Source organism: Arthroderma uncinatum, assembly GCF_011692745.1.
Source record: "Arthroderma uncinatum strain CBS 119779 chromosome Unknown scaffold2, whole genome shotgun sequence".
Taxonomy (NCBI): domain Eukaryota; kingdom Fungi; phylum Ascomycota; class Eurotiomycetes; order Onygenales; family Arthrodermataceae; genus Arthroderma; species Arthroderma uncinatum.
Genome location: NW_022983864.1, coordinates 2,745,878 through 2,769,547, shown reverse-complemented (window position 1 = coordinate 2,769,547; position 23,670 = coordinate 2,745,878). Strand labels below are relative to the sequence as shown.

General features: G+C 47.4%; 7 protein-coding genes across 7 annotated transcripts; 2 read left to right on the top strand and 5 right to left on the bottom strand.

Moving 5' to 3' along the window:
* On the bottom strand, nt 1-3,173 carry GIQ15_02817 (tubulin-folding cofactor D; the record flags this gene model as incomplete). The annotated part of the gene is made up of 4 exons (XM_033550234.1): nt 1-9; nt 166-347; nt 413-2,942; nt 3,006-3,173. 4 exons carry the CDS (start codon nt 3,171-3,173, stop codon nt 1-3), a joined length of 2,889 nt encoding a protein of 962 aa, XP_033407395.1.
* Nucleotides 3,174-4,093: 920 nt separating this feature from the next.
* Nucleotides 4,094-5,721, bottom strand: GIQ15_02816 (uncharacterized protein; the record flags this gene model as incomplete). The annotated part of the gene is made up of 3 exons (XM_033550233.1): nt 4,094-4,525; nt 4,640-4,719; nt 4,782-5,721. The coding sequence occupies 3 exons, from the start codon at nt 5,719-5,721 to the stop codon at nt 4,094-4,096; spliced, it is 1,452 nt and encodes a 483-aa protein (XP_033407394.1).
* A 1,011-nt stretch (nt 5,722-6,732) lies between these two features.
* GIQ15_02815 (AGC/PKC protein kinase) lies at nt 6,733-10,547 on the bottom strand (the record flags this gene model as incomplete). Its single annotated transcript, XM_033550232.1, has 8 exons — nt 6,733-6,794; nt 6,858-7,263; nt 7,322-7,523; nt 7,589-8,630; nt 8,693-9,088; nt 9,159-9,713; nt 9,774-10,043; nt 10,118-10,547. 8 exons carry the CDS (start codon nt 10,545-10,547, stop codon nt 6,733-6,735), a joined length of 3,363 nt encoding a protein of 1,120 aa, XP_033407393.1.
* Nucleotides 10,548-11,833: 1,286 nt separating this feature from the next.
* On the top strand, nt 11,834-12,279 carry GIQ15_02814 (uncharacterized protein; the record flags this gene model as incomplete). The annotated part of the gene is made up of 2 exons (XM_033550231.1): nt 11,834-12,123; nt 12,186-12,279. The coding sequence occupies 2 exons, from the start codon at nt 11,834-11,836 to the stop codon at nt 12,277-12,279; spliced, it is 384 nt and encodes a 127-aa protein (XP_033407392.1).
* A 1,906-nt stretch (nt 12,280-14,185) lies between these two features.
* On the bottom strand, nt 14,186-15,434 carry GIQ15_02813 (uncharacterized protein; the record flags this gene model as incomplete). Its single annotated transcript, XM_033550230.1, has 3 exons — nt 14,186-15,200; nt 15,268-15,329; nt 15,402-15,434. 3 exons carry the CDS (start codon nt 15,432-15,434, stop codon nt 14,186-14,188), a joined length of 1,110 nt encoding a protein of 369 aa, XP_033407391.1.
* A 2,786-nt stretch (nt 15,435-18,220) lies between these two features.
* On the top strand, nt 18,221-19,684 carry GIQ15_02812 (serine/threonine-protein phosphatase 4 catalytic subunit; the record flags this gene model as incomplete). The annotated part of the gene is made up of 3 exons (XM_033550229.1): nt 18,221-18,258; nt 18,304-19,615; nt 19,682-19,684. The coding sequence occupies 3 exons, from the start codon at nt 18,221-18,223 to the stop codon at nt 19,682-19,684; spliced, it is 1,353 nt and encodes a 450-aa protein (XP_033407390.1).
* A 659-nt stretch (nt 19,685-20,343) lies between these two features.
* GIQ15_02811 (nitrogen assimilation transcription factor nirA) lies at nt 20,344-23,411 on the bottom strand (the record flags this gene model as incomplete). Its single annotated transcript, XM_033550228.1, has 4 exons — nt 20,344-21,526; nt 21,588-21,953; nt 22,036-23,011; nt 23,279-23,411. The coding sequence occupies 4 exons, from the start codon at nt 23,409-23,411 to the stop codon at nt 20,344-20,346; spliced, it is 2,658 nt and encodes an 885-aa protein (XP_033407389.1).
* Between the last annotated feature and the right edge of the window lie 259 nt (nt 23,412-23,670).

The following is a 23,670-nucleotide window of genomic DNA, read 5'->3' as shown; positions in this document are numbered from 1 at the left end:
TCATATCTCCTATGATCGAATAGTTAGATGCCGCCAGTGTAAGAGTAGGGCTGGTTATCAATACCTTTGAAATGGTGGTAAGCTGGTATTTGATTCCCAAAAAAGTTGCAAACACTTCCAGGCCCTAAACCTGACCTTGTCCAGCTTTTCAGCTGCTAGTCTCACAATATGCTTCATCATATTATGCCGATTTGAAGCTTTAGTCGTCGAATTTAAATGAGACTCCAAGATCGCGTTCACCCCCTCAATTGCTTCAGTCCGTATGAGTGACCCGATATCGCCTCGGTTGTCGGTGGTATAGTCGTTGAGTAGTATCTCAATATGATTCTCGATTTCGACCGTGTTATCTATCGATGCGATCATCAGGATGAAGAACGTTTGGCAAATGGGGAAATACAACATGGATACGTACCAACATGTGGAAGCACACCTGTTAGGATACAGTTCACAGCAGACACCCGTTTTACAATCATAGTTTCCTCTGGTCCCGTACATCGCACAAGTTCGTCCAGGATATACTTTCGTCCACTCCCGCCAACTGGGAAGTGTTTGTAGACAGCGCCCAGTGCTGCGATTTGTCCTCTACCTGTAGCTTTCTTCCAGCTAGAGTGAATATTATGAAACCATTCTTGGGTAATGCTGGATTGCTTCTCTGGCGATAGAAGAGAGAACAAATTCACGGCTGCCTGGGAGCTAGCTCCGACTGGCTCATCATCGCTTCGCTGTACGCATAGCATCAAGACTTGCACAGCTTGCTCTAATAAATCATCACTCGGTCGCAGTGTTGTCAACCCAGCGGAGTCATTCCCCAAAATAGTGCACGCGCGAGCAAGGGAGGAAATCAAGCAAGAACAAGCCTCGGCCGTGAGATCTGGTCGGCATGATTGGAGCGTCAGGCTTTCCACGGATGGTTTTAATGGAGCATCAAATATAGCCCAAAGTTGATGTACCTTTTGTGAGATCTCCATCAAAGCATTACCGTCGTTAGAAGCAATAGCTTCAGTAGTTCGATACCGGATGAAAGCGTCAATCGTGGCAGAAAGAGCCAGGAAACCTCCATGTCTAACCTCAACGGAATTTGAGGATGATGTAGACAAAATGTGCATAACCCTGTCTAAGACAGTGCCTATGCCACCGTATGACATTTGCAAGCTCAACTCTCCAATGGCAGATGCTGCTGTTCGCCTTGATTTTGGGTCCGGTGCGCCTATCCCTCTCCATCGTAAGAGTCCTTCCAAGAGAGGGGACCAGTACACGTCGTCAACATGCGCAGCAGCCCTAGCGACCTCGGTCATGGCAGTCTCCCGCCGCGCGACTGAGTGATAGTCCACAACCTGTACGATCGAGATCCCTTCCGGGATTGAGTCGGGATGACGCCCGATTAACTCTTGTAGGGCCGCGGAGGATCCCCTTCGAATATTACCAGAGGAGTCGAGGCAGGCAGAAGTCACAAGCTCTATCGCCAAAGTTTGTAATATACTTGTATTACTGGCACCCACGACGCTTGAAATGCCGGTGTTGACAGAATCCAGTTCCTTTGTGGAGTATTTTCGAGCGAGTGACCAAATCCCAAAACAAGACGCATCTCTGACTGTGACACCAATCGAAGCACCTGTTGATGACCTTTGTTCAAACGTCAATCCAGTTACTAGACAGCGCAGCAGCTGGGGTAGTCGGTCAAGAGGAGGGGATCGTCGGAATAGTAGGTGTCCAAGTGTGAGCATAAGGCCGTGCCATTTTTGGGCATCGACGGAGTTGACATTCCTCATTACAAGGCCCTCAGGCATAGACTCCGCGTTTGTTTTAGAGACTAAAGTACCACTTTGTTTCTCATAAAGAACATCTTCGTCTAGTGACGCGATCACGGCGTCAATTATATCTGCACCAAGGCTTGGATCTAGTTTGAGTGCAATCATGCTCAGCGCCTTGCTTGCTGCGAATCGAACGGGTGTATCTTTATCCCCAACAGCAAGAAGTAAATAATCAATGGTATCCTCTAGGATCCCCGAGACTTCGTCGGATGAGATTTGTAGAAGATCAGGTCTCTCTTCTAGTGTTAAAGATAGAGTAGTCATTTCTCGAAGGATTTTTGTTAACAGTTTTCGAGTAGAGGCTGAAGACTGTACAATGGCGGAAATTTCTGAACGTCCGTTGGAGAGATCTAGGGTTTGTTTGAATATAGGTGCAACAAAAGGTGCAATATCTTCGACCTGGGCGAGGATCCCTAGCTTAGCGATAAATGATAATAGCCCAATACACTTATAGGTTGAAGGAGCAGGACTTTCGTTGCTAGGCTGTAGTGATGCAAGCCCCCATTTGACAAGGGAATTTAAAATTCCGAGCTGTTGCATGTCCCGTCTTAATGCAAGTCTTGATAGTAGAAGCACAGCACCCTCGCATTCTTTCCCTGGCAATACTAGATATTTTAGAGAAATTGAAAGGATTGAAAGGGCTACCTTGGGGGTCTCGGGGGAAAGGTCCGGTAACACAGATAGGTTCTCGTAAGGAATCGGAATTTCCCCCGACGAGATGGAAGATAGATCAAACGGCGCCAGGAGAAGATGCGATAGCCACAGAAGCATAACATATCGTTCCTCCCAGTTTAGTGGCAGACCTTGGCCCGTCATACCTGACTCATCTATATTTGCTGAGACAATTGCATCCCATTCAATGAACGTGGAGAGCATAGGCTCGAGATATTTCGGTTCGTTGCTAAAAAATCGGGATATCACCTTCGGGCCCCGAACCTTGCACAAAGTATAGATAATCTTGCATATTGCTCTAGTCAGTGGATGCATCAAGCCGGGCTCTTTAATTCTGGTGGTAGAGCCATAGCTTTGGTGATGGCACAGCAGGTATGCTAGAAATGCATCAGTAAGCTGGGTGAGGATCCAGTTCAAATGGGGGTCCAAAAGTTGTGGCCACTCCTGGAAAGGGTCCAACTATAAATATACATTAGAGCCATTCGTAAGGGTCGACTTGATAGCTTGAAGATAGTAACGAACAAGGAGTATCAGCTTTTCTACTTTGGCTGCCTTAGCCCAACGATGAGCCACACGTTTCTCGGAACCGGCTCGCTTCCAAAGTAGCGGCGGTAGCTTTGTCCTAAATTCTTCAATAAGCTCAGCTGATGCCCGCTGGAGCTCCACGTCCCGATCGTGGGCAGCGTCCATTGTTATTTCTTGAAAATATTTTATTGTCTTTGGGCTCCTCCTCCGCGCCCAAATCTATGAGGTTGAGGTGAGGGCAGGTCCAAACTTTCGGATAAATTCATCGGACCGGATATTTTAGCCTCGGCCTCAGGCCCTTGTCCGAATTCCAAGTGTCATCGGAAATCCAACTGACTCCGTCACTACATTAAATATCCATTCTGACAACTTAATTACGTCTCGCCAGATAGTAGCAAATCAGGGATATAGCGGTATCATCATCTCGGGCAACTTGTTAGTTATCATAATTATATCCGATCTCGAGCTACCTACTAGCCTAGGAACCTGGTACCCTTGATATGATTGATAAGATTGATAAGCTTTAGACCCACTGAAGAGATAATCTTATCAATCTGTTTGGCTTGTCTGGGCACCTGGCACCTGGGCATCTGGGCGTGAATGCTTAACCACCCTGAGCACGTTAGCTTGGCTTCAGCGGCATCAGCAAATGCAAGAAGTTCGTTTGCTTTAATTCCCCTTTTTCTCTAACAAGTCGTACAGCACACTGCTACCAGCAACGGGCATACTCTACTCCGGCGTCGTAACTAGTAGTTAACTAGGTACCAAATTGAGAAATTAGGGTATTTGGGAATGGGGTAGATATAGCTCAACCCCCTTCCCAAGGATTGACAATTCACTATGATAATAACAATATATGCTCAACTACGTATATAAACAAGTTATCTCCCTAAACACTGGAAATCAATTTAATTCGGTCCACTCCACCCATATAAGGAGGTCATTTAACGATACTATATAATAGGTATGAAACATAAAGCGCTAAAGAAACCAGTTCGCAAGAAACCGAAGGGCCACAGTAACTAAACCAGCTGTTAACAGCTACTATCTAGCACCAGGCTATACCCCAGGTACAGGATGCCGAGTCACAAATCTTCATCTGTTAGATGAGGTATTTGATCAGCCATCCACATAATATCCCCTTTGCCTTCTTCCTCACATTGAGCTATAGTCTTTCGGATCTGTGCTACAGCAATTGCGATAGCTAATGCATTCCAAACATCCTGTCCATACTCGGAAAAGTTAAAACGTGAGATTAGTCTTCCGCTTGTCTTCGTGTCGAATACAGGGTGGGCCTTCGGGTCAGAGTCGAGAGTCATCAATGCCACTATTGATCCGCAGATCAAAAATCCCGTTATAACAGGAAACGTGCGATCCTGGTACTGCTGTTCAATGTCAAAATAGCTGTCGGCCGAGTCGCGACTTTCTATGCTTGGAGTTAGGGTCCAGGAGCTCTGATAACTCTTCGCCACGGCGATTAATCTTTCGTTCATGATGTTGACTGCATCTTTGGTTGTCTGTGAGGGTCTGAGTGAGTACACAGAATACGGGGGTATAAAACGCGGCCGATTGTGTACGTCCGCGTCATGTAGAGTCCATCTAATATAAGAACATAGGTAGTGTTTGATTACTCGCTCCGGGCGCAGATCGCAAGTAATCCGGTCCCTCACACGCCCACCGAGAGCAACAAGATCGCTAAAGTACCTCATACCTAACAAACAGTGTGTAAGCCTTCATTAGAACAGTTCAACTCGCTAAGGAACAAATATCTACCTCGAAACTCGTTCTTGCAAGAGAGATAGGCGGTATGGTCACCGGGAGTTGCGAAAAGTGAGTCAGGTAAAGTCATAAAGTCCATCTTCCAACTGCGCGGCAGTATAGCTTCAAATCCTCTCATTGCCAGGCGGAAATACATATCTTTCTCTGCATCTGACCAATTCCCAGCGGGGCCCTCCACAGCAGCTGCCCATCTCTTCGCCTTCTCCATATAGAATTCAACATCCAAATCCCTCTTATCACCCCTTTTTGCAGAGTTCTTAGCATTGTATATTTCATCTTCACTAAGATCACTTTCATGAGTATCACGATGAACAGTTTCCGTAGAAAGGTTCCTATCAACAATCTTGGGCGATGGGTGATAGGGCTCTTCTGTATTATTGCTGTATCGAGATCCGTTTCTCCTTCTCAGCTGTGTGGATAGCTGCGCCTTTAACATTTCAGCTTCCCTTTCGCTCTCTCTGGCTTCGACCCCAGAGCCTGGCGTCGAGGGTTCCTCCTCATCCGAAAATGAAGATTCCTCACCTCCACTCAGAGAAGAGATGTCAGAACCGGAGGATGAAATATCTCCTGTATCATGATCGGAATCTCCGATCCCGCTTAGTGGTCTATCATCTAGGAGTGTGCTTCCCTCGAAATCGACATCGTAAACCGAGGAGGCATAAGAACCTTCTAGGGAAGTAGATCCATCAGACAAGTCAGACACCCGTGCTCGTTTCGAAAAATTATTGCTAATAAGTGTCGATCCATCAAGATCTGAGTCGCTGTCCTCGTCACTAAGACTGACTCGATCATCTTCGTCGTCCACGATCCTGCGCTTTCGTTCTACACCAGGGGTTTCTGGTGTTAACAGCATGAATGTTCCATCCTCAGTAATATTATCACTAGGTACTTGCAGAAATCCTTTAGATTTGCAAGAACTTGGAGAAGGCAACATCGGAGCCTTTTGTTTAGAAAGTCGCTTTTTAACGTAGGGGCTAACGATTTCACCAGGATATCTTCTTTGGTTTCCACTTGGCGTATTTTGCAGATTAATGAAGGAAGAGAGATTTCGACAGATGCTAGACAAGTAATCCATGCCTGCGGAGGAGTCGACGGGGCCGACCTTTATAGAGGTAGGCTCAAGTCAGATGAACAAAGAGTCTGTTCGTTCAGCAAAGCGCCAGCTACTTGGCTTTTGGGGCACTGGACGGTCTTTATCATAAAGCCTTTATCAAGACAATATTGGTAAATTCCACTGTAGACGAGATTATCGGTAAGTAAAGGATAGCCAGACTGGAGAAGAAGAAGGTCAAACCTGAAGTGTAGTCAACCTGGCCGAATCGGGTAAGTCGGACGTCTTTCCATAAACTGCCCGCTTTCTCCGCCTTGTGTCTAACATGTAGGAGGAACATGGTGAAGTCAAGATATCATAGACAGAAGATTCGCCGTCAGGCTGCGGTATATCGTTGCCTTCAAGGAGGAAGCGAGAGAGATGAGAATTAAGTAAGATGACTATATTTATGACTTGTGCTTAGGTAGTTTCACTTTCGCGTCAACACAGCTAAGACTGATCCAAAGCCCAAACGTACGAACTATCAGTGATTCAGCTCCAACCTTTTCAACAACAAAGTGTGCCAATATGTACGTATCGAAGACAAGTAAAATAACTAACTCATTCTCACCAATCTCAGCTTGCTTTTTAAGGTATCAGTTTCATCACTGTAAGAGAGTGGAAACCTTACCTTCCTTACAAGTGATCGTATCATAATGGGTATATCAGGCAATTAACTTTACTATAATACTGATCAAGGGTATTATGAAGGAAAATAAGAAAAGGAGAGAAAATGGCATCATTATAGGAGGGTGAGGGGAAAGAGAGACAGGTGTACAGGCGCCGCACGAAGGATAATCGAAAACTTCAATATGTGCGAGTAAAAAAAAAGAGACGAGGAGGGGTAGCTAGCGCTTAGTCGCAGTCTACAAAGTATGAAAAGCCGCGGAATTCTTCTTGCATCGCTTGCGTAAGGACTGTTACAAAGGCGTTAGTGATGGTTACTATGATATGCCGATATATCGAGGAATCAAACTTACCAGACTGCACTGGGGTTAGAACGGGAGTGACGCTGGTGAACTCCTGGTCGAAGTTACTGGTATCGGTAGGGCTGGTAATCTTTGGGAAGAAAGGTGGTGGAACACGCTTGTGATAGACATCATCCCAGTTGATGTTTCGGAAGAACGCATGGGACATGATCTCCTGGGCGTCAGTTGGACCAGATCCCAATCTCATTTCTGGTTCGCGAGTTAACAATTTCTGCAGGATCGAAACGGAGTCCCGTGGCATGTGGATGGGGTAAAGCGGTTCGTCCGCGAGAATGGCGTCATATATCTCGTCCTCATCCTCTCCACGGAAAGGTGATTGCTGGAGCAACATTTGATAAATCAAAACACCAAAAGCCCACCAGTCGACAGCTCGGCCATATTTTTTGTCGAGGAGAATCTACAAGAAGATGGTTAGGCACGTTTGAATGAATACCATTGACTGGGGAATACCATACCTCTGGTGCCATGAATTCAGGAGTTCCGCAGAATGTGCTCGTGGTGCTACCGTACCACATCTCCTCCTTGCACAGACCGTAATCAGCAATTTTAAGGTGCCCATCGAGAGTTAACAAAATGTTGTCGAGTTTGAGATCTCTGTAAATGACACCATTCTCATGGAAATATTTCAAAGCCAGACAAACTTCAGCAGCATAAAATCTAGAGGGTGATATTTTCTTTAGCCTTTGTCAAGTCATATATTAGACGGTAGTAAAATAACTTACTGAGCTCGCTTGAGACCAAATTGACCACGTTGGATATGCAACATGAGATCACCACCGCTGATATATTCCATTACGAAATAAACGCGAGTTTCCGTCTGGAAACAAGCATGCAGGTTAAGCAAGAACGGATGGTTCTCCTTATTTGCGATCAGGAACACTCGCTTTTCCGACTTGGTACTTTCCACTTCATCATTTTCGATAATGAATTCCTTCTTCAGCACCTTAATGGCATAAAGTTTCCTACTCGTCTTTGATTCAGCAAGCATAACTTTACCAAAGTTTCCTTTACCAAGAACTGCAAGGAAGTTAAAATGATCCAATCCAATCATAGCCCCTGCCTTTTTCTGTGGGTGGGCAGAAACAGGAGGCATCTGCTCCTTCGTTGCAAGCGCTGAGGGATGGGCAGAAATCGGAGTTTGCTGCTGTTGGTGTTGCTGATGTTGCTGGGGTGGTAGCGCCATGGAATACTGGTGCCCTGCTTGTTGATGGCCAATTTGGATTGAAGGGAGTTGCGGTGCTTGAACACGGGCATAAGCTCCAGGATCATAGTGAGAATGTGGTGGTGGCTGTGGTTGTTGCTGTTGGGACAACCTGGCCTGCTCACGGTTGTCATACGCAGATTCGGATTTAACCCCGGGGTAGTCTGAGGGCAGTTTATCATAACCAGTCTGCTGTGGCAGTGGGCGCATTCCTGTTGCGGCAGCAGCTGCGGCGGCTGCGGCGCTTGAAGGGCTATGTGGAGGTGCAGCGGGACGCCCTGTTGTAGTTGGAGACTGTGGCGGCATGTATGAGGTATTGGCTGCACTGACAGCTTCTGCAGAGGGAGACATTTTTGGTGCGCCGTAACTATCTTGAGATGGCCGTGGTCCACCTTCAATGGAAGCTGGCTTGGGGCGAGGAGGTTTGGTTGCAGTACCGCTAGATCTATTATTATTCCTCGTTTTGATGATAGTCTCTAGAATTTGGTTGGCCACCTCCATCGACATTCCACAGAAGTCCGGCACAAGATGAGCGCAGTTAGCATGACAGGTAAGGGAACATTCTATATAAGTCAGAATTAGTACGCTTGTCTCACAAATCAGACATTAAGAAGATGGTACATACCAGAGCATCGTTTAGCATTCTTTCGCCCGAAAGGTAGCAGGTAACCACAATGGCAGCACCAATTAGCAGAAATATTAGAGTATCCCTCAAATCGATGTGGAATGCGATGGTTGATTTTCTCTTCGTCTGGGTCGGTCTCATAGTTCGCTTTGCTAATACACTTCGTCACGACCTTTGGATAGCACTTTCGGTGACAAGTGTACTTGCAATCCGCGCACTGCATGCCCGCAGCATATTTGAGAAAATCACCGCAAAGGGCACAGCGCATAATGTTGTAGAATTGTTGAGTAATGAATTTATGACCTTGTTTCTCGTGTACCTCCTCCTTCTTTTGGCGAACGGCACCTTGTCGGTTAAGACCGATATCAAATGGTCGTCTATCCTTGAGTTGTTTGGCTATATTTCATGGTTAGCAAGCCCCATTTAAGGAGGTGACTTTCAAGCAAAGAATGGAAATGATTCTTACCGAAGCTCATGGTAAGGTTGATCCTTCCAACTGGCTCCAAAGCAAACCAGGAATCAACCATAACCGTTGCATTTTGGTTCATAGGGGCCTGACCTGGCGGTTGAGGTCTGCCAGGCTGGCCTTGTTGGAACGAACCCCCTTGAAACTGGGTGTCTGGCCTTATGGCTCCGTGGTCCATTTTGTCCGCAGAAACCCACCCAGAGGCGTTGAATTCTGTCTCGATTTTCTTTCGACGCATCTCCTCTGCGATATCTGATATCCGTATCCAAAGCATACCGATGGGTGTGGGCCGGTCACCAGATTTATCGTACACGGTAAGTTCAATTTCATTTGCTTTATCGATGTCGACGTTAAACGTTTCCTCCGTCCATTTATCAGATCTGGTGGCTCGGGTTTTGGCTTTCACCGTATCCTCCACTTTCATGATCACGAAGGTTTCTGGACCTCTAGAGAATCTAGATCCGGCGGCATGGTCAACATCCTTAACAGCGTGGATCTTGATTGTAAGATGGCCAGTCAAAGGCTTGCGCATGTTGGGAGCATTCAAGCTTTCGTCTAAGGCATTGTATTAGTAAATTAGAGCTTGAGAAGGTAAGGAGTTAATCATGTTCTCACCATCTGGGTGATCCGACGAACTCTCAATATCCACGTGAAGGTCCTCGTATCGTTTCAACGCCTGTTTTAGCAGCTGTATCTTTTGGTTGCTTTCAATCCTTCTACCCTCTGCATCGGCCCGGCTCTTTCGATCGCCCTCGTCCTGATATAGCCGTACCATCTTTTCGATACCAGCCTTATACTGCTTCTCAACACTCAATTTAAACTCAAGCTGCGACAGCATAAGTTGGATTTTGGGCCCGAGGTATGGCGTGTCATATTTAATTAAATCTGTATAGCAATAGATATTCGAGTTAGTACATTGTACAATATAGCCAATAAAGGGGTAATGTCGAGTAACCAACCTAATTTGCTGAAATTCGGGCGTGCTTTGGGCACGGCAGCGTCTGGGCGGGGGTCGTGGAAGGGAGCCCGTGGAGGCATAACACCTGTTCCAGCCTGACTATAACCTCCAGGGCCAACATCTCCATAGCCGCCCTGATCACCACGGTATGCACCTCCATCCTTTGGGGGTATGGGGGGCCCCTCTCCCTGGCCTCCTCTTGTTGCAGTGGGAGAACCGCTTCCACGACCCATCTTCCGAATCTGTAGTTCCTGCATCTTCTCTTCCAGATAGGCGATGTTCTTTCGTCCATCCCGTATGTTGGCATCGACTCGCTGCTGCACAAGCGGGTTGTCGGTTGACTGCCTCATATTCGTCGCAGCAGCAATGAGGGCTTTCTCCCGGTCAATCTTGCGATATACCGTGGCGATGAGTTCATCGTCGCCGTCCATCTTTGCGGTGGTTCAGTCGACAAGCGACAGCTCTATAGGCGGATAGGCGGATAGGCGTATAGGCGTATAGGCGTAACGATAGAGTCCGTCGGCAGTTATCAGTACCAGTTCAGCCAAGACAGGCGAGCGTACTGTGCGTGTTGTCTCGGGATGCGGGGGGGGGGGAACTTGGGCGAGCGAGTCCAGGAGTAAGGACGCCGAAAGACCCGGGCAGGTCGCGAGCTTGTCCCAAGTCTGCACCGGACCTGTAAAATAGAGATCCTGCAGCCGCTGGAAGAGTGAAAATGAGGCCTTGGATGGGGATCATGCGATTCTGACGGGTGCAGTTGTATCTCGGTGGTTGTGCAACCGGAGTGCGTAGTGACGTTTTGGATGTAACTGGACAGCCCAACTGGACGACGCCGACAGCACCGTTGAAGGGTAGCGTTGTGCAGCGATACTAGCTCTTGTCCCACATACGACGAGGTCGAGTGTGCGCCCGGTGACTCTGGGTGGACTGGCGGACGGCGAAGGCGAGGATGGTTGTTCGTCGCTTGCTTCGTGGTGGGCGCGCGGTCGCTTTTTGGGAGGGGGGAAGAAGAGCCGCACTTGTGGTGGGGAGAGAACTAAAATTCTACTCTCTCTGATATATCACAGGTTGCTGCAACACTTACACAGCCTTACTGCTACCGTTACTACAGAATGACCAGTAGATAAGGGCCTAGAATGACCAGTAGAATATCCCTTTCAAGTCTAGAATGACCCGGAGGATGTCCCCTCTGCTAACGTAGTCTGTAGCCTATAGCCTATAGCCCCTGAACGATGGCTGCCTTCTACAATACCAGTTTCGTCACAACAAAGAAAGAACAGTGGAATGAGATCGATGAGCAGCTTCGGATTACACATCTATAACTAAATCTCAGTGAAGACTCAAAGACGGATTCAGTGTCAGCGATGCTGCTATTGTAGAATGGAAGACCCATTAGCAGTGACTTCGTATCTCTATGGCCAATGACTCCGTACCTCCTGGCAGCCAGCGTGAATAAGACAACCTCCATCTCATGACTGATTGTAAATGACCCCTTAATCCTGCTCGTTCGCATCCTTCAACATTCTTCAACTGTATAAAAAATATGAAGTTTTGAAGATGAAAAAGGCTAGGACCACACGTGACCCCACAGTTTTCTACAAAAAAAGTCGATGAAAGTCGAAAGCGATTGCTAAACACCAACGAGCCGCTGCAGACGAGAAGTGAGCCGTGAAGATAGACTGACGTTGTTGAAGAGATGGGCAAACCCAGGAGAAAGATGATGGCCACGGCCGAAGAGACGCTCTACCCGCCGAGCTCACTCGAAGAGGGGCAGACCATCGCTCGAGTTATCAAAGCAACGGGTAACAACATATATTCCGTCGAGCTGCCGTCCAAGGAATCGATATTGGTGGAGCTTCCCGCCCGTTTCCGCTCTACCATATGGATGAAGAGAGGCTCCTTTGTGGTCGTCGACGGCACTGCGCTGGAGGATCGTGACAACAAACTATCCGGTGAAATCGTGAATATAGTCAGAGACGACAAGGCGTGGAGAAAAGCAGCTTTCTGGTCAGTTTAACCTGGGATGTTTTGTGCTTGAAAGTCGAAGTGCTAATATGGTCTTGTTGTAGGCCAAAGGAGTTTGTCAAGGTCGTGGTGGAGGAGAGCGATGACGAGGAGTCAACCGTCGGGAAGCTTCCTCCCTCAGACGATGAAGATGTGTGATAGGGACCGAGCTTGACGACGAGGGCCTGTCGGCGAGATACTCATTTATTTATCCCGCCCTCGGACTTGACGGGGCGCTCGTCGACGTCCTGATTCCCCAACAAACTGCCGATAACCTGAACTGCAAGACAGCCTACGACCACCATTGAGCTTGCATTTGTGCTGGGATAGACGTTCCATGCCCATTCCTGTGCCGCCCACACAACGAAAATGAACACTGGGTGGAGGCCGCTTTGCCATAAGAGGAGTGGTGATGCCCACGCGATATAGGCGAAGAACTGGTAATGCAAACTCCGTGCACAGAGTAGTCCAATAACCAGGGACGTCATCATGGTCTTAGCCACGTAGGAATTGGATATGTTGCATCGAAGGCTTTGTCCGCGGAACACCTTTTGTATAAGGCAGCTGAGGCTTCGGTTTGCAGGGCGGACCCAAACGATGGCCAAGAACGTCACCAGCAGTGATAAATGTATGGCCAACAGCGTGACTGAAAAGGATCTAGATAAAAAAACGTCTTCTCCGATAAATCGCCAGTTTACCGTCCACTTGAAGAGGAATTGTCGCGTAAATTCGAACGCCTTTGACAGGTAACCCACGGGATTTTCTAGAAGAAAGGGCAGACCGAGCAAGATCTAGAAATAGAATAATTTAATCTTCCGTTTCCAATGCAAAGCTGACTCAAGTATAAATAAGAATTTACCTGTAACAGCGCGGATGCCACACCAAGCCCCAGGGCATGTCCAAGTCCCACAGAAAATGTTAGGATGATGGCAATTGCAGGCGCAACAAGCAATGCCGTCATCTTCACACTCGCGCTCAGAGTCCACAGAACTACTGCCGCATACCACTGCTTGTTTAGCATCATATACGTCGCCGTCCATATGAATCCCGCCGCGATACCATCATTAAACAATCGTAGCATAAAAATACTATGCAGTCTCTTTGATAGCACAAGGAGTGGGTATATATACGGTGGTGCTCGTACAGTCCTATAGCATGCCATGACCATCGCTAAGGAAAGGAGATATATCACAGCAAAGATCGACTGGGCAAACGGTATGTCACGACCGGCATCCGTGACGTTGTATAGAGCATTATAGGCATATACGTGGCCAGCAGGGTAGACGAGCGGTCCGGTAGATCCTTTCATGGCCGTGTAGTCCCTTTCACCGGATATGTATAGTTGGATATGTTGCATATAGGTAGTCCAGTCGATCTCGGTGTCTATTCGTCTAGCCATCAGTCCCGCGAGCTTGGAGAAGATAGAAGATAACTAGCGAGAGCAAGCCTGTACTTACATGGGACTTTCAGGATGATAGCAGCACATAGACATGCATCCAGGACTAAGAGCAGCGGACAAATCCATCGTGAGTGCTTGGGGTTTGTGAGGAGGTCGAGCACAGTCGAGTAGAGCTGGCTCATGGTGAGAGGAATTGTGAAGTCTGGTTTGCGCAGAACGTTGAATATCGGGGCATAGAGTATCTATTCATACCCCGTAGAGCTCTTAAATCCTTCAATTGAGGCAGAGGCGCCGTGTTCCTAGGTAGATAACTGAACCCGAAGGTATCGAAATGATGCGATGTTAACAATTAAATTTAAACTGGCCTAGCGCGAACCTCTCTATATACACCAAACAATATATTAATACGCAGGGATAGCTATCTAGCTTCTGCCATTAGGGGTCTACTAATTCACAAGGTAATATCAACACTGAATAGGATAGCCGCTACAGGTTTAGAACATAGTGTTGAATTTCGACGGTATGCATTCCGAGGCGGCACAGTCGCGAGCGTTAATTGATAGCTATTATTCTAATATTTGTTTATTAAACAAGGGTATATAGGAGAATGTTCAACAAGATAGACAAAAAGAAAGTCATGGAAAACAATATCGGTCATTAGTATATTCAAGCAAGTTCGTAAACCGGCTTTCTTGGAACCCCCGGAAGTTCAGCGACGCTGTTCCCTCCGTCCAGCTCAGCAGTAACTCCACCTTTTGGTCCAACATCAAGCTCTGCAGCCCGGGTAGCCGAAGCTGGTTCAAGTTCTGCCGGATGAGTACCACATTTATACGGTGGAGGCCCTTGGGGTGAATAAGTCGGGGCGGCAATAGGCCCATTGTTGCCTTGCAGCTCCATCATATCCTTAGGGAGAGGGATATTATTGTCATGTTCTACCCACGGCTTCTGTTTCTGTTCGATTCCCACATTCTCGATAATCAATCGATACCGCTTGTCGAGCTTCTTCCCTTCTTTCTTATCAACGTCCACGTCGCCATCGCCATCCTGCGAGCCCCGTTTCCCTTTCCCCTTCCTTTTCGAGCCGAAAGGCATGATGGAGTCAAATGTTCCGCCAGCCGATTTAGGGCCTTCTTTCGACTTCTTTCTTGGAAGCGCTAGCTTCACATATAGCCCTTTACTTTTAAAAAACGTGTTGTTCCAGTTTCTTAGCACGGTAACCAGCTCCCCTTCGTCTTGTAGGTAGTCGTGGACTTTTGTCTCAATTGACATGGAGTTTACTGCCTTTCCAGCGTAGTAACCGGGCGCGGCGCCAAACACCAGTAAAGGCACAGCGCTCACGAGGCCAACACTTATTCCAACAGTCCATGCGGCAATCTTCTCCAATGTCGTAAGTGCAAAGGCTGCAACCAGTTCATCACTAAACCTTTTCCAATCGGTGGGGGGCACATGGTTCTCAAAAAGCCGCTGGTGGTATGAGAAGCCGGATTCCACACCCGCTTTCACAGTCAAGACTTCAAAGATATTCGGGTTTAATTCAGAGAGCGGGACTATCACAGAGGATGACCGTGATGTAGACGATGACGCTGAAGATGGAGAGGTGGGCGATAGAGGTTTTGGCGAGTGACATATGCGCGACAATGCCTTTTCATGTGGTTGACCTTCTTTGTTCTGAGGGTCGTTGCTTCATAGAGACATCGTTAACCTTGCGATCAGAGAACGGAATACAACGAAAAAGGTCGGTCACGAACTTCGGCGTAAACAACACTAACTCCGATCCCTGGGATGATTGCTTGCTGGAAGCTCCCGATTCCTGTCATTCGCATACCATGGTTAGCAATGTAAATGAAAATGAACTATGCATGAAAGATACCGTTCGACTCACTTTCTGCTCCATTGTGATTGCTCGGTTGTCCATACTCTCTTTATATGGATACCGAATTCATATAGGATATTGCCTGGCTTCTTCAAAGCTGACGGCCAGCTCAGAATTGGTGAATTTCAGCCTTATCGGGCGGAAGGGTCGTATTTCATCTCCCAGCAGTTCAGGGCGGACGGGCTCTTTGTCCCCAAGGGCTGAAGGGCCCTTTTTATTGTTTTTTCTTTGATAGGCCGGCAAACCTAATGGCACTCTTTCTAAACTCTGGGGATTCCACGGATGATAAATAGATAAGGGGCCGTCCAACTAAGAAAATTATAACCTCCGCGCATTGGCTTCCTTCCTCAAGCGTGGTTTATATACCCTGTCAAAGCAATTAGTTACGCAAACAAAATTAATATAGCCATGGTCGCAAGGCTGGGTCATTGTCCCCCGCTGCGTGGAAGAATACGTACAAGAGGTTCTAGTGCCGCGCTAAAGTCTTCTGCGATCTCAAAAGAGGCTAACTCGACGAAAATTATTGGCCTCCTTGGATCCTTCGATCCTCCTAGGCTCGAGACTGATCCCCGAAGGCTCTTGGATTGGCCCATGTTCAGTATCTGTGGCCTGGCTCGGTAGATCGTATCGTCAAACATGTGTAAGTCGGTGAAGTCGGTGAAACACTCAAGCTGCGGCACTGGCCTGGCAAGATGTATAAACGGAGTATCAATGTCAGATATCGTAGTACCATATAATTCCAGTCTCAACGGAGAAAGCAGAGGTGGTATATGGCATGCACTCAGGCTTTCCCTTTCTGGACATCGTGCCCTCCCTTCAAGACAAACCATCACGTGATAATTCTCCAAGAAGTCCTTGATGGTCTAGTGGTCATGATTTCCGCTTGTCAATTCTCAATAAGAGGATAACAAGCGCGGGAGACCGGGGTTCGATTCCCCGTCAGGGAGTTTTCTTTTTGCCCTTTACAGTGTCGTCCTATTTTTTTTATTCTACAGTCAAGATAAAAGGCAAGAGAAACGGTGGTTTTATTAAAATCTCAAATATCAAATATCCAAACTCCGTGGTTATACATTGTATGTTAACAGACACCGCCGAGAGTGGTGAAATAGGTCTATCCGTTATATAACAAGAAAGATATTGTCCCATACCAGTACATGCAACCGATCCCGATATATTGGTGTAGTGTACAGATCGACCTTCTGATGTGGTAAAGAAATATAGTCGTCTCGTCTCTTAACAATTGGTCGTGGTAGCGGATAGGGTATGTCACTCTCCGCCTCTTTTCCACTGGGTATCGGTAGAAGGTGCCCCTGCCTTCAATTGGCTACCCCTGTCCGAGTCAAAGCCCAGAATGTGACCCAGAACTCCCCGTGGCTTCGGTACAGGGCACTCTCTAGCAGATTTCTCGAGCTCTTTAGCCTCTGCTTCCATATGTCTAAACTCAGCGGCTTGTTCCTGCAGATCCCGCCCAATTCCAGGCTTCTGGCGTAAACTCGTGAGTGTTGAGCTGAGTAATGGCTGTCCGGCTAATGTATCAGAGGGCACCGTCTCATCGTCAGCTGGGACAAATTCCTTCCGTCTTCTCCTCCGTCTTATTTGCTGCCCATCTGCAGTCATTATTATCTCGGAATCCGCCAGTGCTCGTCGTGGAGCAGGGCAAGGGAAAACATGCGGTACGCCGACTATTAATAGGGATGCGAGGAGAGTCGCTGTGAAGAGGGAGAGGGTCGATCGCGACCGTGGGTGAAGATGTGAAGACATTGTGGCGGGGGGATATGGAGGGTGGAGGTATTTATCGTTTCATGCAGTTCTTTGCCGAATCCTCCATATTCCCTCGTGTCGAGTTGATCGTGGATAAAAATGGTCGGGAGCGTCCCTCCGCTCAATTGTGACAACAAAACAGTTGTCTAAAGCGATTGATCGCTGTAAATATCGGCCAATTGGTTTAGACTCGTCGGGATGGCCGTACAGGCTCGGTCAAGAGGGCAATGGCAACTAGTCGGGCGTCACTCCACAGCGCCGCGGGTTTTCACAACTTGAAGTCTTATATGTTGATTCTAAGCCAACCGGGATGAGCATAAATGCGATATTCACGTGACTTACCCTCTGCATCAACGCCCTTTGAAAATAGCAACTTCGACATGTAAAACAAAAGAATAGAAAGATGTAATTGACTAGGAAGCCATAGGAGAATATGTATTTTGTTAAAATTCCAGATTTCCGCTACCATACCAAGTCTAGATTCCTTCATTACCAATACTATTGATATAGGTGTTCACCGTACACCAGTTGTCATTAATAACATAGATTTATAACATAGAGATGTTTAATATAATGACTAGATACGGAGTATTCTGTCTCTTACCAAGTAATGCATCTATTAAAGCGTACGGCGTATGGCATTGTTGTTGGGTGCGAGGATCTAAGATCTAATCTTATCAATCGCCTATCTTACTAAGACTTGTCCAAACCAACCTCGCGTTTTTCTTCGCGCCACCAATGCTGCGTAACTCTCCTGTCTACCCCAGATCAACCAGCGGATGCGCATTCCTTGCATTTTATACGAAATTAGGTTTATCAGTTCCGTCTGCACCCCAAGAGCCTGTATATATCGTCACCTGCGATAGAAAGATGAGGTCCATAGCTCTCCCAACATAGCAAACTCAAGTCTGGAACCCCCTCGTGAGACCATAACTACTCTCGCCTATACCGAGCATCGGTCAGAAAACAAGGGTTCGTAACTGGAGCTCCGTCAAGGAGAGCGCATACGCCGTTAGATTAGGAGGAGGCCCCGTCAAACGGTGTTTTTCTATCGTTTAACGTGACAGATGAGTGACCTAGACAAGTATACCATCCAGCTCTCCGTGTGATCTCGCCTTCTCTTACTGACGAGTATACTCTTCCCTTATAGGGCCATTGCGCAACTGCGCTCCTGTCGCCCTATCCCCGAACACCAAGTGCGTGAGCTCTGCTATAAAGCTCGAGAAATATTAATTGAAGAGGGCAATGTCGTCTCCGTTGATGCCCCAGTCACCATCTGTGGAGACATCCATGGCCAATTCCACGACCTGATGGAACTGTTCCGAGTGGGAGGCGACGTTCCTGAGACCAACTATCTTTTCATGGGCGACTTTGTCGACCGTGGCTTTTACTCCCTCGAATCCTTCCTCCTCCTCCTGTGTCTCAAGGTTCGATACCCCGACCGCATGACGCTCATTCGGGGCAACCACGAATCGAGACAAATCACGACCGTTTATGGCTTTTATGACGAATGTATTAGAAAATATGGCAACGCCAATGTTTGGCGGTATTGCTGTGAAGTATTTGATTATTTAGCGTTGGGTGCCTTGGTTTTGGGTGCAGACACGAAATTATCCCCTTCAGGCCCTGTGGTAACGCAGGCAGGCAACGGAGGTGAACAGCATGACACGCAGTCTTCAAACTCCGTTATAGAAGATGATGATGAATTAGAGGTTGAAGTGCTAAATTCAAAGGGCGAAGTTACACAGGCGTCCTACCGGAGAAGGAATCGTGGATCTAACGATATTGCACATGATATTCGGGACGTCTCGCCGCCGAGAGATATATCATCCGTCCCCAACAGCACACCCACTCGAACCGGCCCTGCGGGAACCGGTGCAACGGGGGATAGCATGGGCAGTATATCAAGCAACACTGGTGCAGTTCTATGTGTTCATGGTGGCCTATCTCCCTTGGTAGACAGCGTCGATAAAATCCGACTCATTGACCGGAAGCAAGAAGTCCCCCATGAAGGTGCCATGTGTGATCTTCTCTGGTCGGACCCCGACGAAATTGAAGGCTGGGGTTTAAGTCCGCGTGGAGCAGGATTTTTATTCGGCGCCGATATCGTGAAGCACTTCAGCTATAAGAATGATCTATCGCTCATTGCCCGTGCTCACCAGCTTGTTATGGAAGGTTTTAAAGAGATGTTTGACGGCGGGATCGTGACTGTGTGGTCAGCCCCAAATTATTGTTATAGGTGCGGGAATGTGGCGGCTATACTTGAGCTAGGCGAAGATGCGAGTAACGGTGGTACCATTGCCAGAAGCAATGGAGATTATGGACGTAGCCTCGGTGGCAGAGCCGGAATGCTTGATATGAAAAGGGTCCCTGGCCCTGGGAGACGGTATCGGGTTTTCGACGCTGCCCCTCAGGATACCCGTGGAATGCCAGCTAAGAAACCTGTGGCCGATTACTTCTTGGTACGTATACATTTCATCTTTCGTTTCTTTGTATTTGCAGGATAACTGATTTTATTTGCTTGATAGTGATATCGTCGAATCCAATTTCATAATTAGCATGGATACCCTCTATTTTCTACTGTATTCAAAATAGTTCTTGTCCACGCTTTCCCATAGAACCATGAATGAAACGTATAAGCCAAACCTATGGCCTATTGTTTAATGACGTATACATAATTTGAGTAGATACCCTAGGTATTCTGCTAGCAAACTGTAAGATGTCTACAAATATGCTTCCCATTCGTTAACCAGTATAGGGATTTATAAGGCACAGCAGGTAATAATAACTAAGGCCATACATCTTGCATCCTTTTTGATGATGGGTCATTTTCAAAAAGCCTCACAAGTGCAAGCTGTGTATGCGTAAGAATGAAATAAGAAGTACGAGCAAATTAACCCCCCATCGAAGACCCCTTTGACGAATGCCAAAATAAATATAAAAATAACAAAAGCAATTGCATTGCATAGTCGGTGCAGTCATAGTGCGATGAGCAAACCGAAATCGAGCAGATTCCGCCACCGCTCCAAGGTCTTCTAGATGCAGGATAATGATATAGACTTAACAGGGGATCAGTGGAGAGGAGACAATCAAGGGCATGAGATAAAACGTGTGAAAGGTTCCGTCCAGAACACTGTCCATTAACGGATGATATACAAAGCGTATGACGATCGGAATGACAATTTGTCAGTTAATAGAACATCTCGTCATGTTCTGAGAAACCGTTCTCATCTCGTCGCTGCATATAATTCGGGGTATTTGCGTGTGTAGAACTGGTTTGAGAGGTGAGGTAATCGGTGTTATAGTTGCAAGCAGAAGCAATTGGGTGAGGAAGGCCAAGGTTTACGGCGCTAGGAGGGAGATCATCAACATGCATAGGTTGGTTGTGGCGGCTGAAAGCTTCGGTGGTTTGGATTGGGGGAGTAGAGTTGCTCGCGGTACGCGGGTAATCGACAGCATTGCTGGGACCCTCGTTTGGAGTGTTCCAGCTATTAGACCAATTATCCATACCTAGCGCGAGAGCACTCTGATCCTTTAGCCACCAGTTCTGACTAGCTTGGACCAGTTTTTCAGAGTTTATAAGGGTAGGAGATTGGGGTAGTGCCGGATGGATTTCATTGCTGGGGCATGGTGGGGTGTCCAAAGGCGATTGGGAGATTGTGGGTAGTACCTTTGGTTTGGTCTCATAGGGACAAATTTGGGGGGGAACTATTTCACCAGCAGAGGTCCTCTCCTTTGGACCCGATTGCCGAAGTCGGATAATATCTTCTGAGGGAAGGATCTGAACTTGTTTGGGGTATTGTGGTACGTGGGAGGTAGTTGTATCATTGGCTACCTGCTGAGCAGGTTCTGGTGAGGAGTAATGCGTTGCTTGCCCTAATAAACGATTGCGATCACGATCGTGTAATTTTGGGGACGCATCTGAGGACGATGGCGATTGCATTTGTTCCCATGAGCTAGTAGAGCCAAACTTAGCTCGAGATCTCTCAATGACGGCGACTGCTTCATCCGGAAGCTCGACCTTCCACTTTTTTGATAGCAGATCTAAAATTCGCAGAGTTCTGCGAGCACATGGCCAGCTCTCCGCAATCTCTTCAAGGTGCTTAAGTCCATGCGCAATGTCCCGTTTAGCAGACTTGTCTGGAAGGTTAAGAAGATGTATGGTACACGCGGAATGAGCGATATAGACAGCGATATTGCAGATCTGGCGCAGACCGTACGTGCGTTTATATAAGCGTAGTAACTTCGAGATCACAGAGGCACCTTGGGTGCATAGCTTCCTCGGAGAAACATGAGATGGTAGAGGGGAAGTCGATTTGGTATACTTCAAAAAAGGCCGGTAGAGGTGGATGAAGAGCAATTGGAAGAACATGCTAGCAGGATGTGTTAGTGAGGAGGGTTTGAAATTTAACAACCATACATGGAGAAACATACTGCATGAGGAGGACTTGGGGGAGCTGGCCGTCCCTGGGCTCCATTTCCTTTGGAAGCGCTTTACGCCATGCTTCTAGACGTGTGTGTAGTTGGCTAAGTCGTCTCAGTTCTTCCTGCTTTGCCATTTGTTTGGGCTGTGCAGGATTATAAAATGTAGACAGTAAATCGCCGCTTATTTCACAGAGTTTTGAAATTTGCAGGGCTACAGCTCTAGTCCGTGAGAGCTGTCTATGCTCTTGGGAAACTCCAGCGTCCGTATACGGTGACCAAGTCTCTGTGTCTTCTGCTGGAAAAACATCGAATTTTGGAACAGTGATGTGAGACCCAGACAGCTGCGGTTGGCGACCAAGGTAGTTTGACCAGCACCTAGTTATATGTTAGACGTGCACTACTTTGTAAAAGTGACATCCTCCAACGCGAAAGAAGGGAGGTCAGGATTTTAGCATACTTATCAAACAAGAAGCAACCCCAGAACGTGACCCTGCGGGCATCGATATCTTCCGCAGACAAGTTATGTGACCCCATACCAGCCGAGTCGACGTTTAACCCAAGATCATAGGCCATACGAAAGCTCATTCCGCTATAAACCCATCCTGAGCCTTCTCGGCCACATCCAGCCTCCCTCACTGAAATGAGGGCAAGAGCCTGTACCGTACAGAGTTTCGCCTTCGTATGCTCGTCATTCTCCAAGATTAAACGTTTTGCCTCTTTAAAGAAGTGGTCTCCTGCAGTAGCTGAATCGTTTGCATCCTCTCGTGCTGCCGGCCAAGTACTAAAATGGCAACCAAGGGCCAGCATGGCATTGACTAGCAACGCAGAGCAATACTGGCTCGGACGCCCTTGCATAAAATCGCGGTAGAACAACTCCTTCGACAACGTTGTGAAATATGCATAATGCCATGTAAAATACATGGTAAGAAGGTGTCGGATAAGCTCCTTGTTGTCGGTCACGGAAGTCCAGGAGGTAATGCAATCATCTAGATCGGTCAGATCATTTTGATCATCAGGCGTTTCTCCTCCCGAGTACAACTCATCCTCATCTGAAAATTCTGGGAGGAAGATCAAATTTGACGTCCCACCCACATACTTCACGGCGCCATCAAGCCTGAGCTCGCTTATTTTTCCAGTCAATTCAGACTCAAACTGAGGAACGTCACCGAGGAAAGGTGATTCGGCCCCGGTGGGAGCAAGTGTGTCACATGGAGCCGACTCTGCCTGCTTTTGGCGTTTCAATATAGACTCCGCAACTACTTCCAGGTCTTCTGCAGCCCGTATCTGCCGTACAAGCTCGGGGACGTCGTCTTCATCGTACGTGAGAATTGCCTGCACCAGAGTCTGAAGTGTGGTATTGCGATTCCTGAGGTTGTCGATATCCTGTTTGTATACTCCTTTACGACGATGGTCCGAATTCGGGTCGTATACGCCTTTCAAAAACCAAAGAGTGTCAATGAGTCGTGCCATTCAACAGATAAAAATGCGACATAGGGAGAGATTGCCTACATGGCGTATGATAGACAGAAGAGCATGCAGCGCAACTGGGAGTGTTTCCGTCACACTTTAAAGGCCAATTCAATAAACAGTAGGTTAGTATAAGAACCCTCTACGAGACCGGTTACAAGGACTAGATATCAACTGCGGGCAACGGACCTTCGATTTCCTCTTGCGACAGGCAATGCACGCCGTCGACACACAGCGTCTCTTGACCGGAGGAGCATCGTCCTTATCCTTCTGATTGTCTTTGCCTTTCGATCGCTTCGGTTTCGCCAGTGGACGCTGCAATTGTCCGGATGTCTCCGCAACAACCTCTGCTGCGACTTCGGTCATCTTCGCAACTACTGGAGCCTTATCCAGCAGACCGACTCGGGAGAGCAATATATATAAAAAAAAAGAAACAACAACGGGATAACGAAGAATATAAAACGAATATCGACAGGCGTATCGCTCTCACAGAGAGGCTGTTCGTAGAAAGGAAGTTCTCATATAGTGACGTCGAGATAAGAGTAGGAAAGCGGCGCGTGAGGGACGCAGAACCATATTTGGCCGAACGTTCGACTCTCAACTACACGAAACCACCGTCAACGTC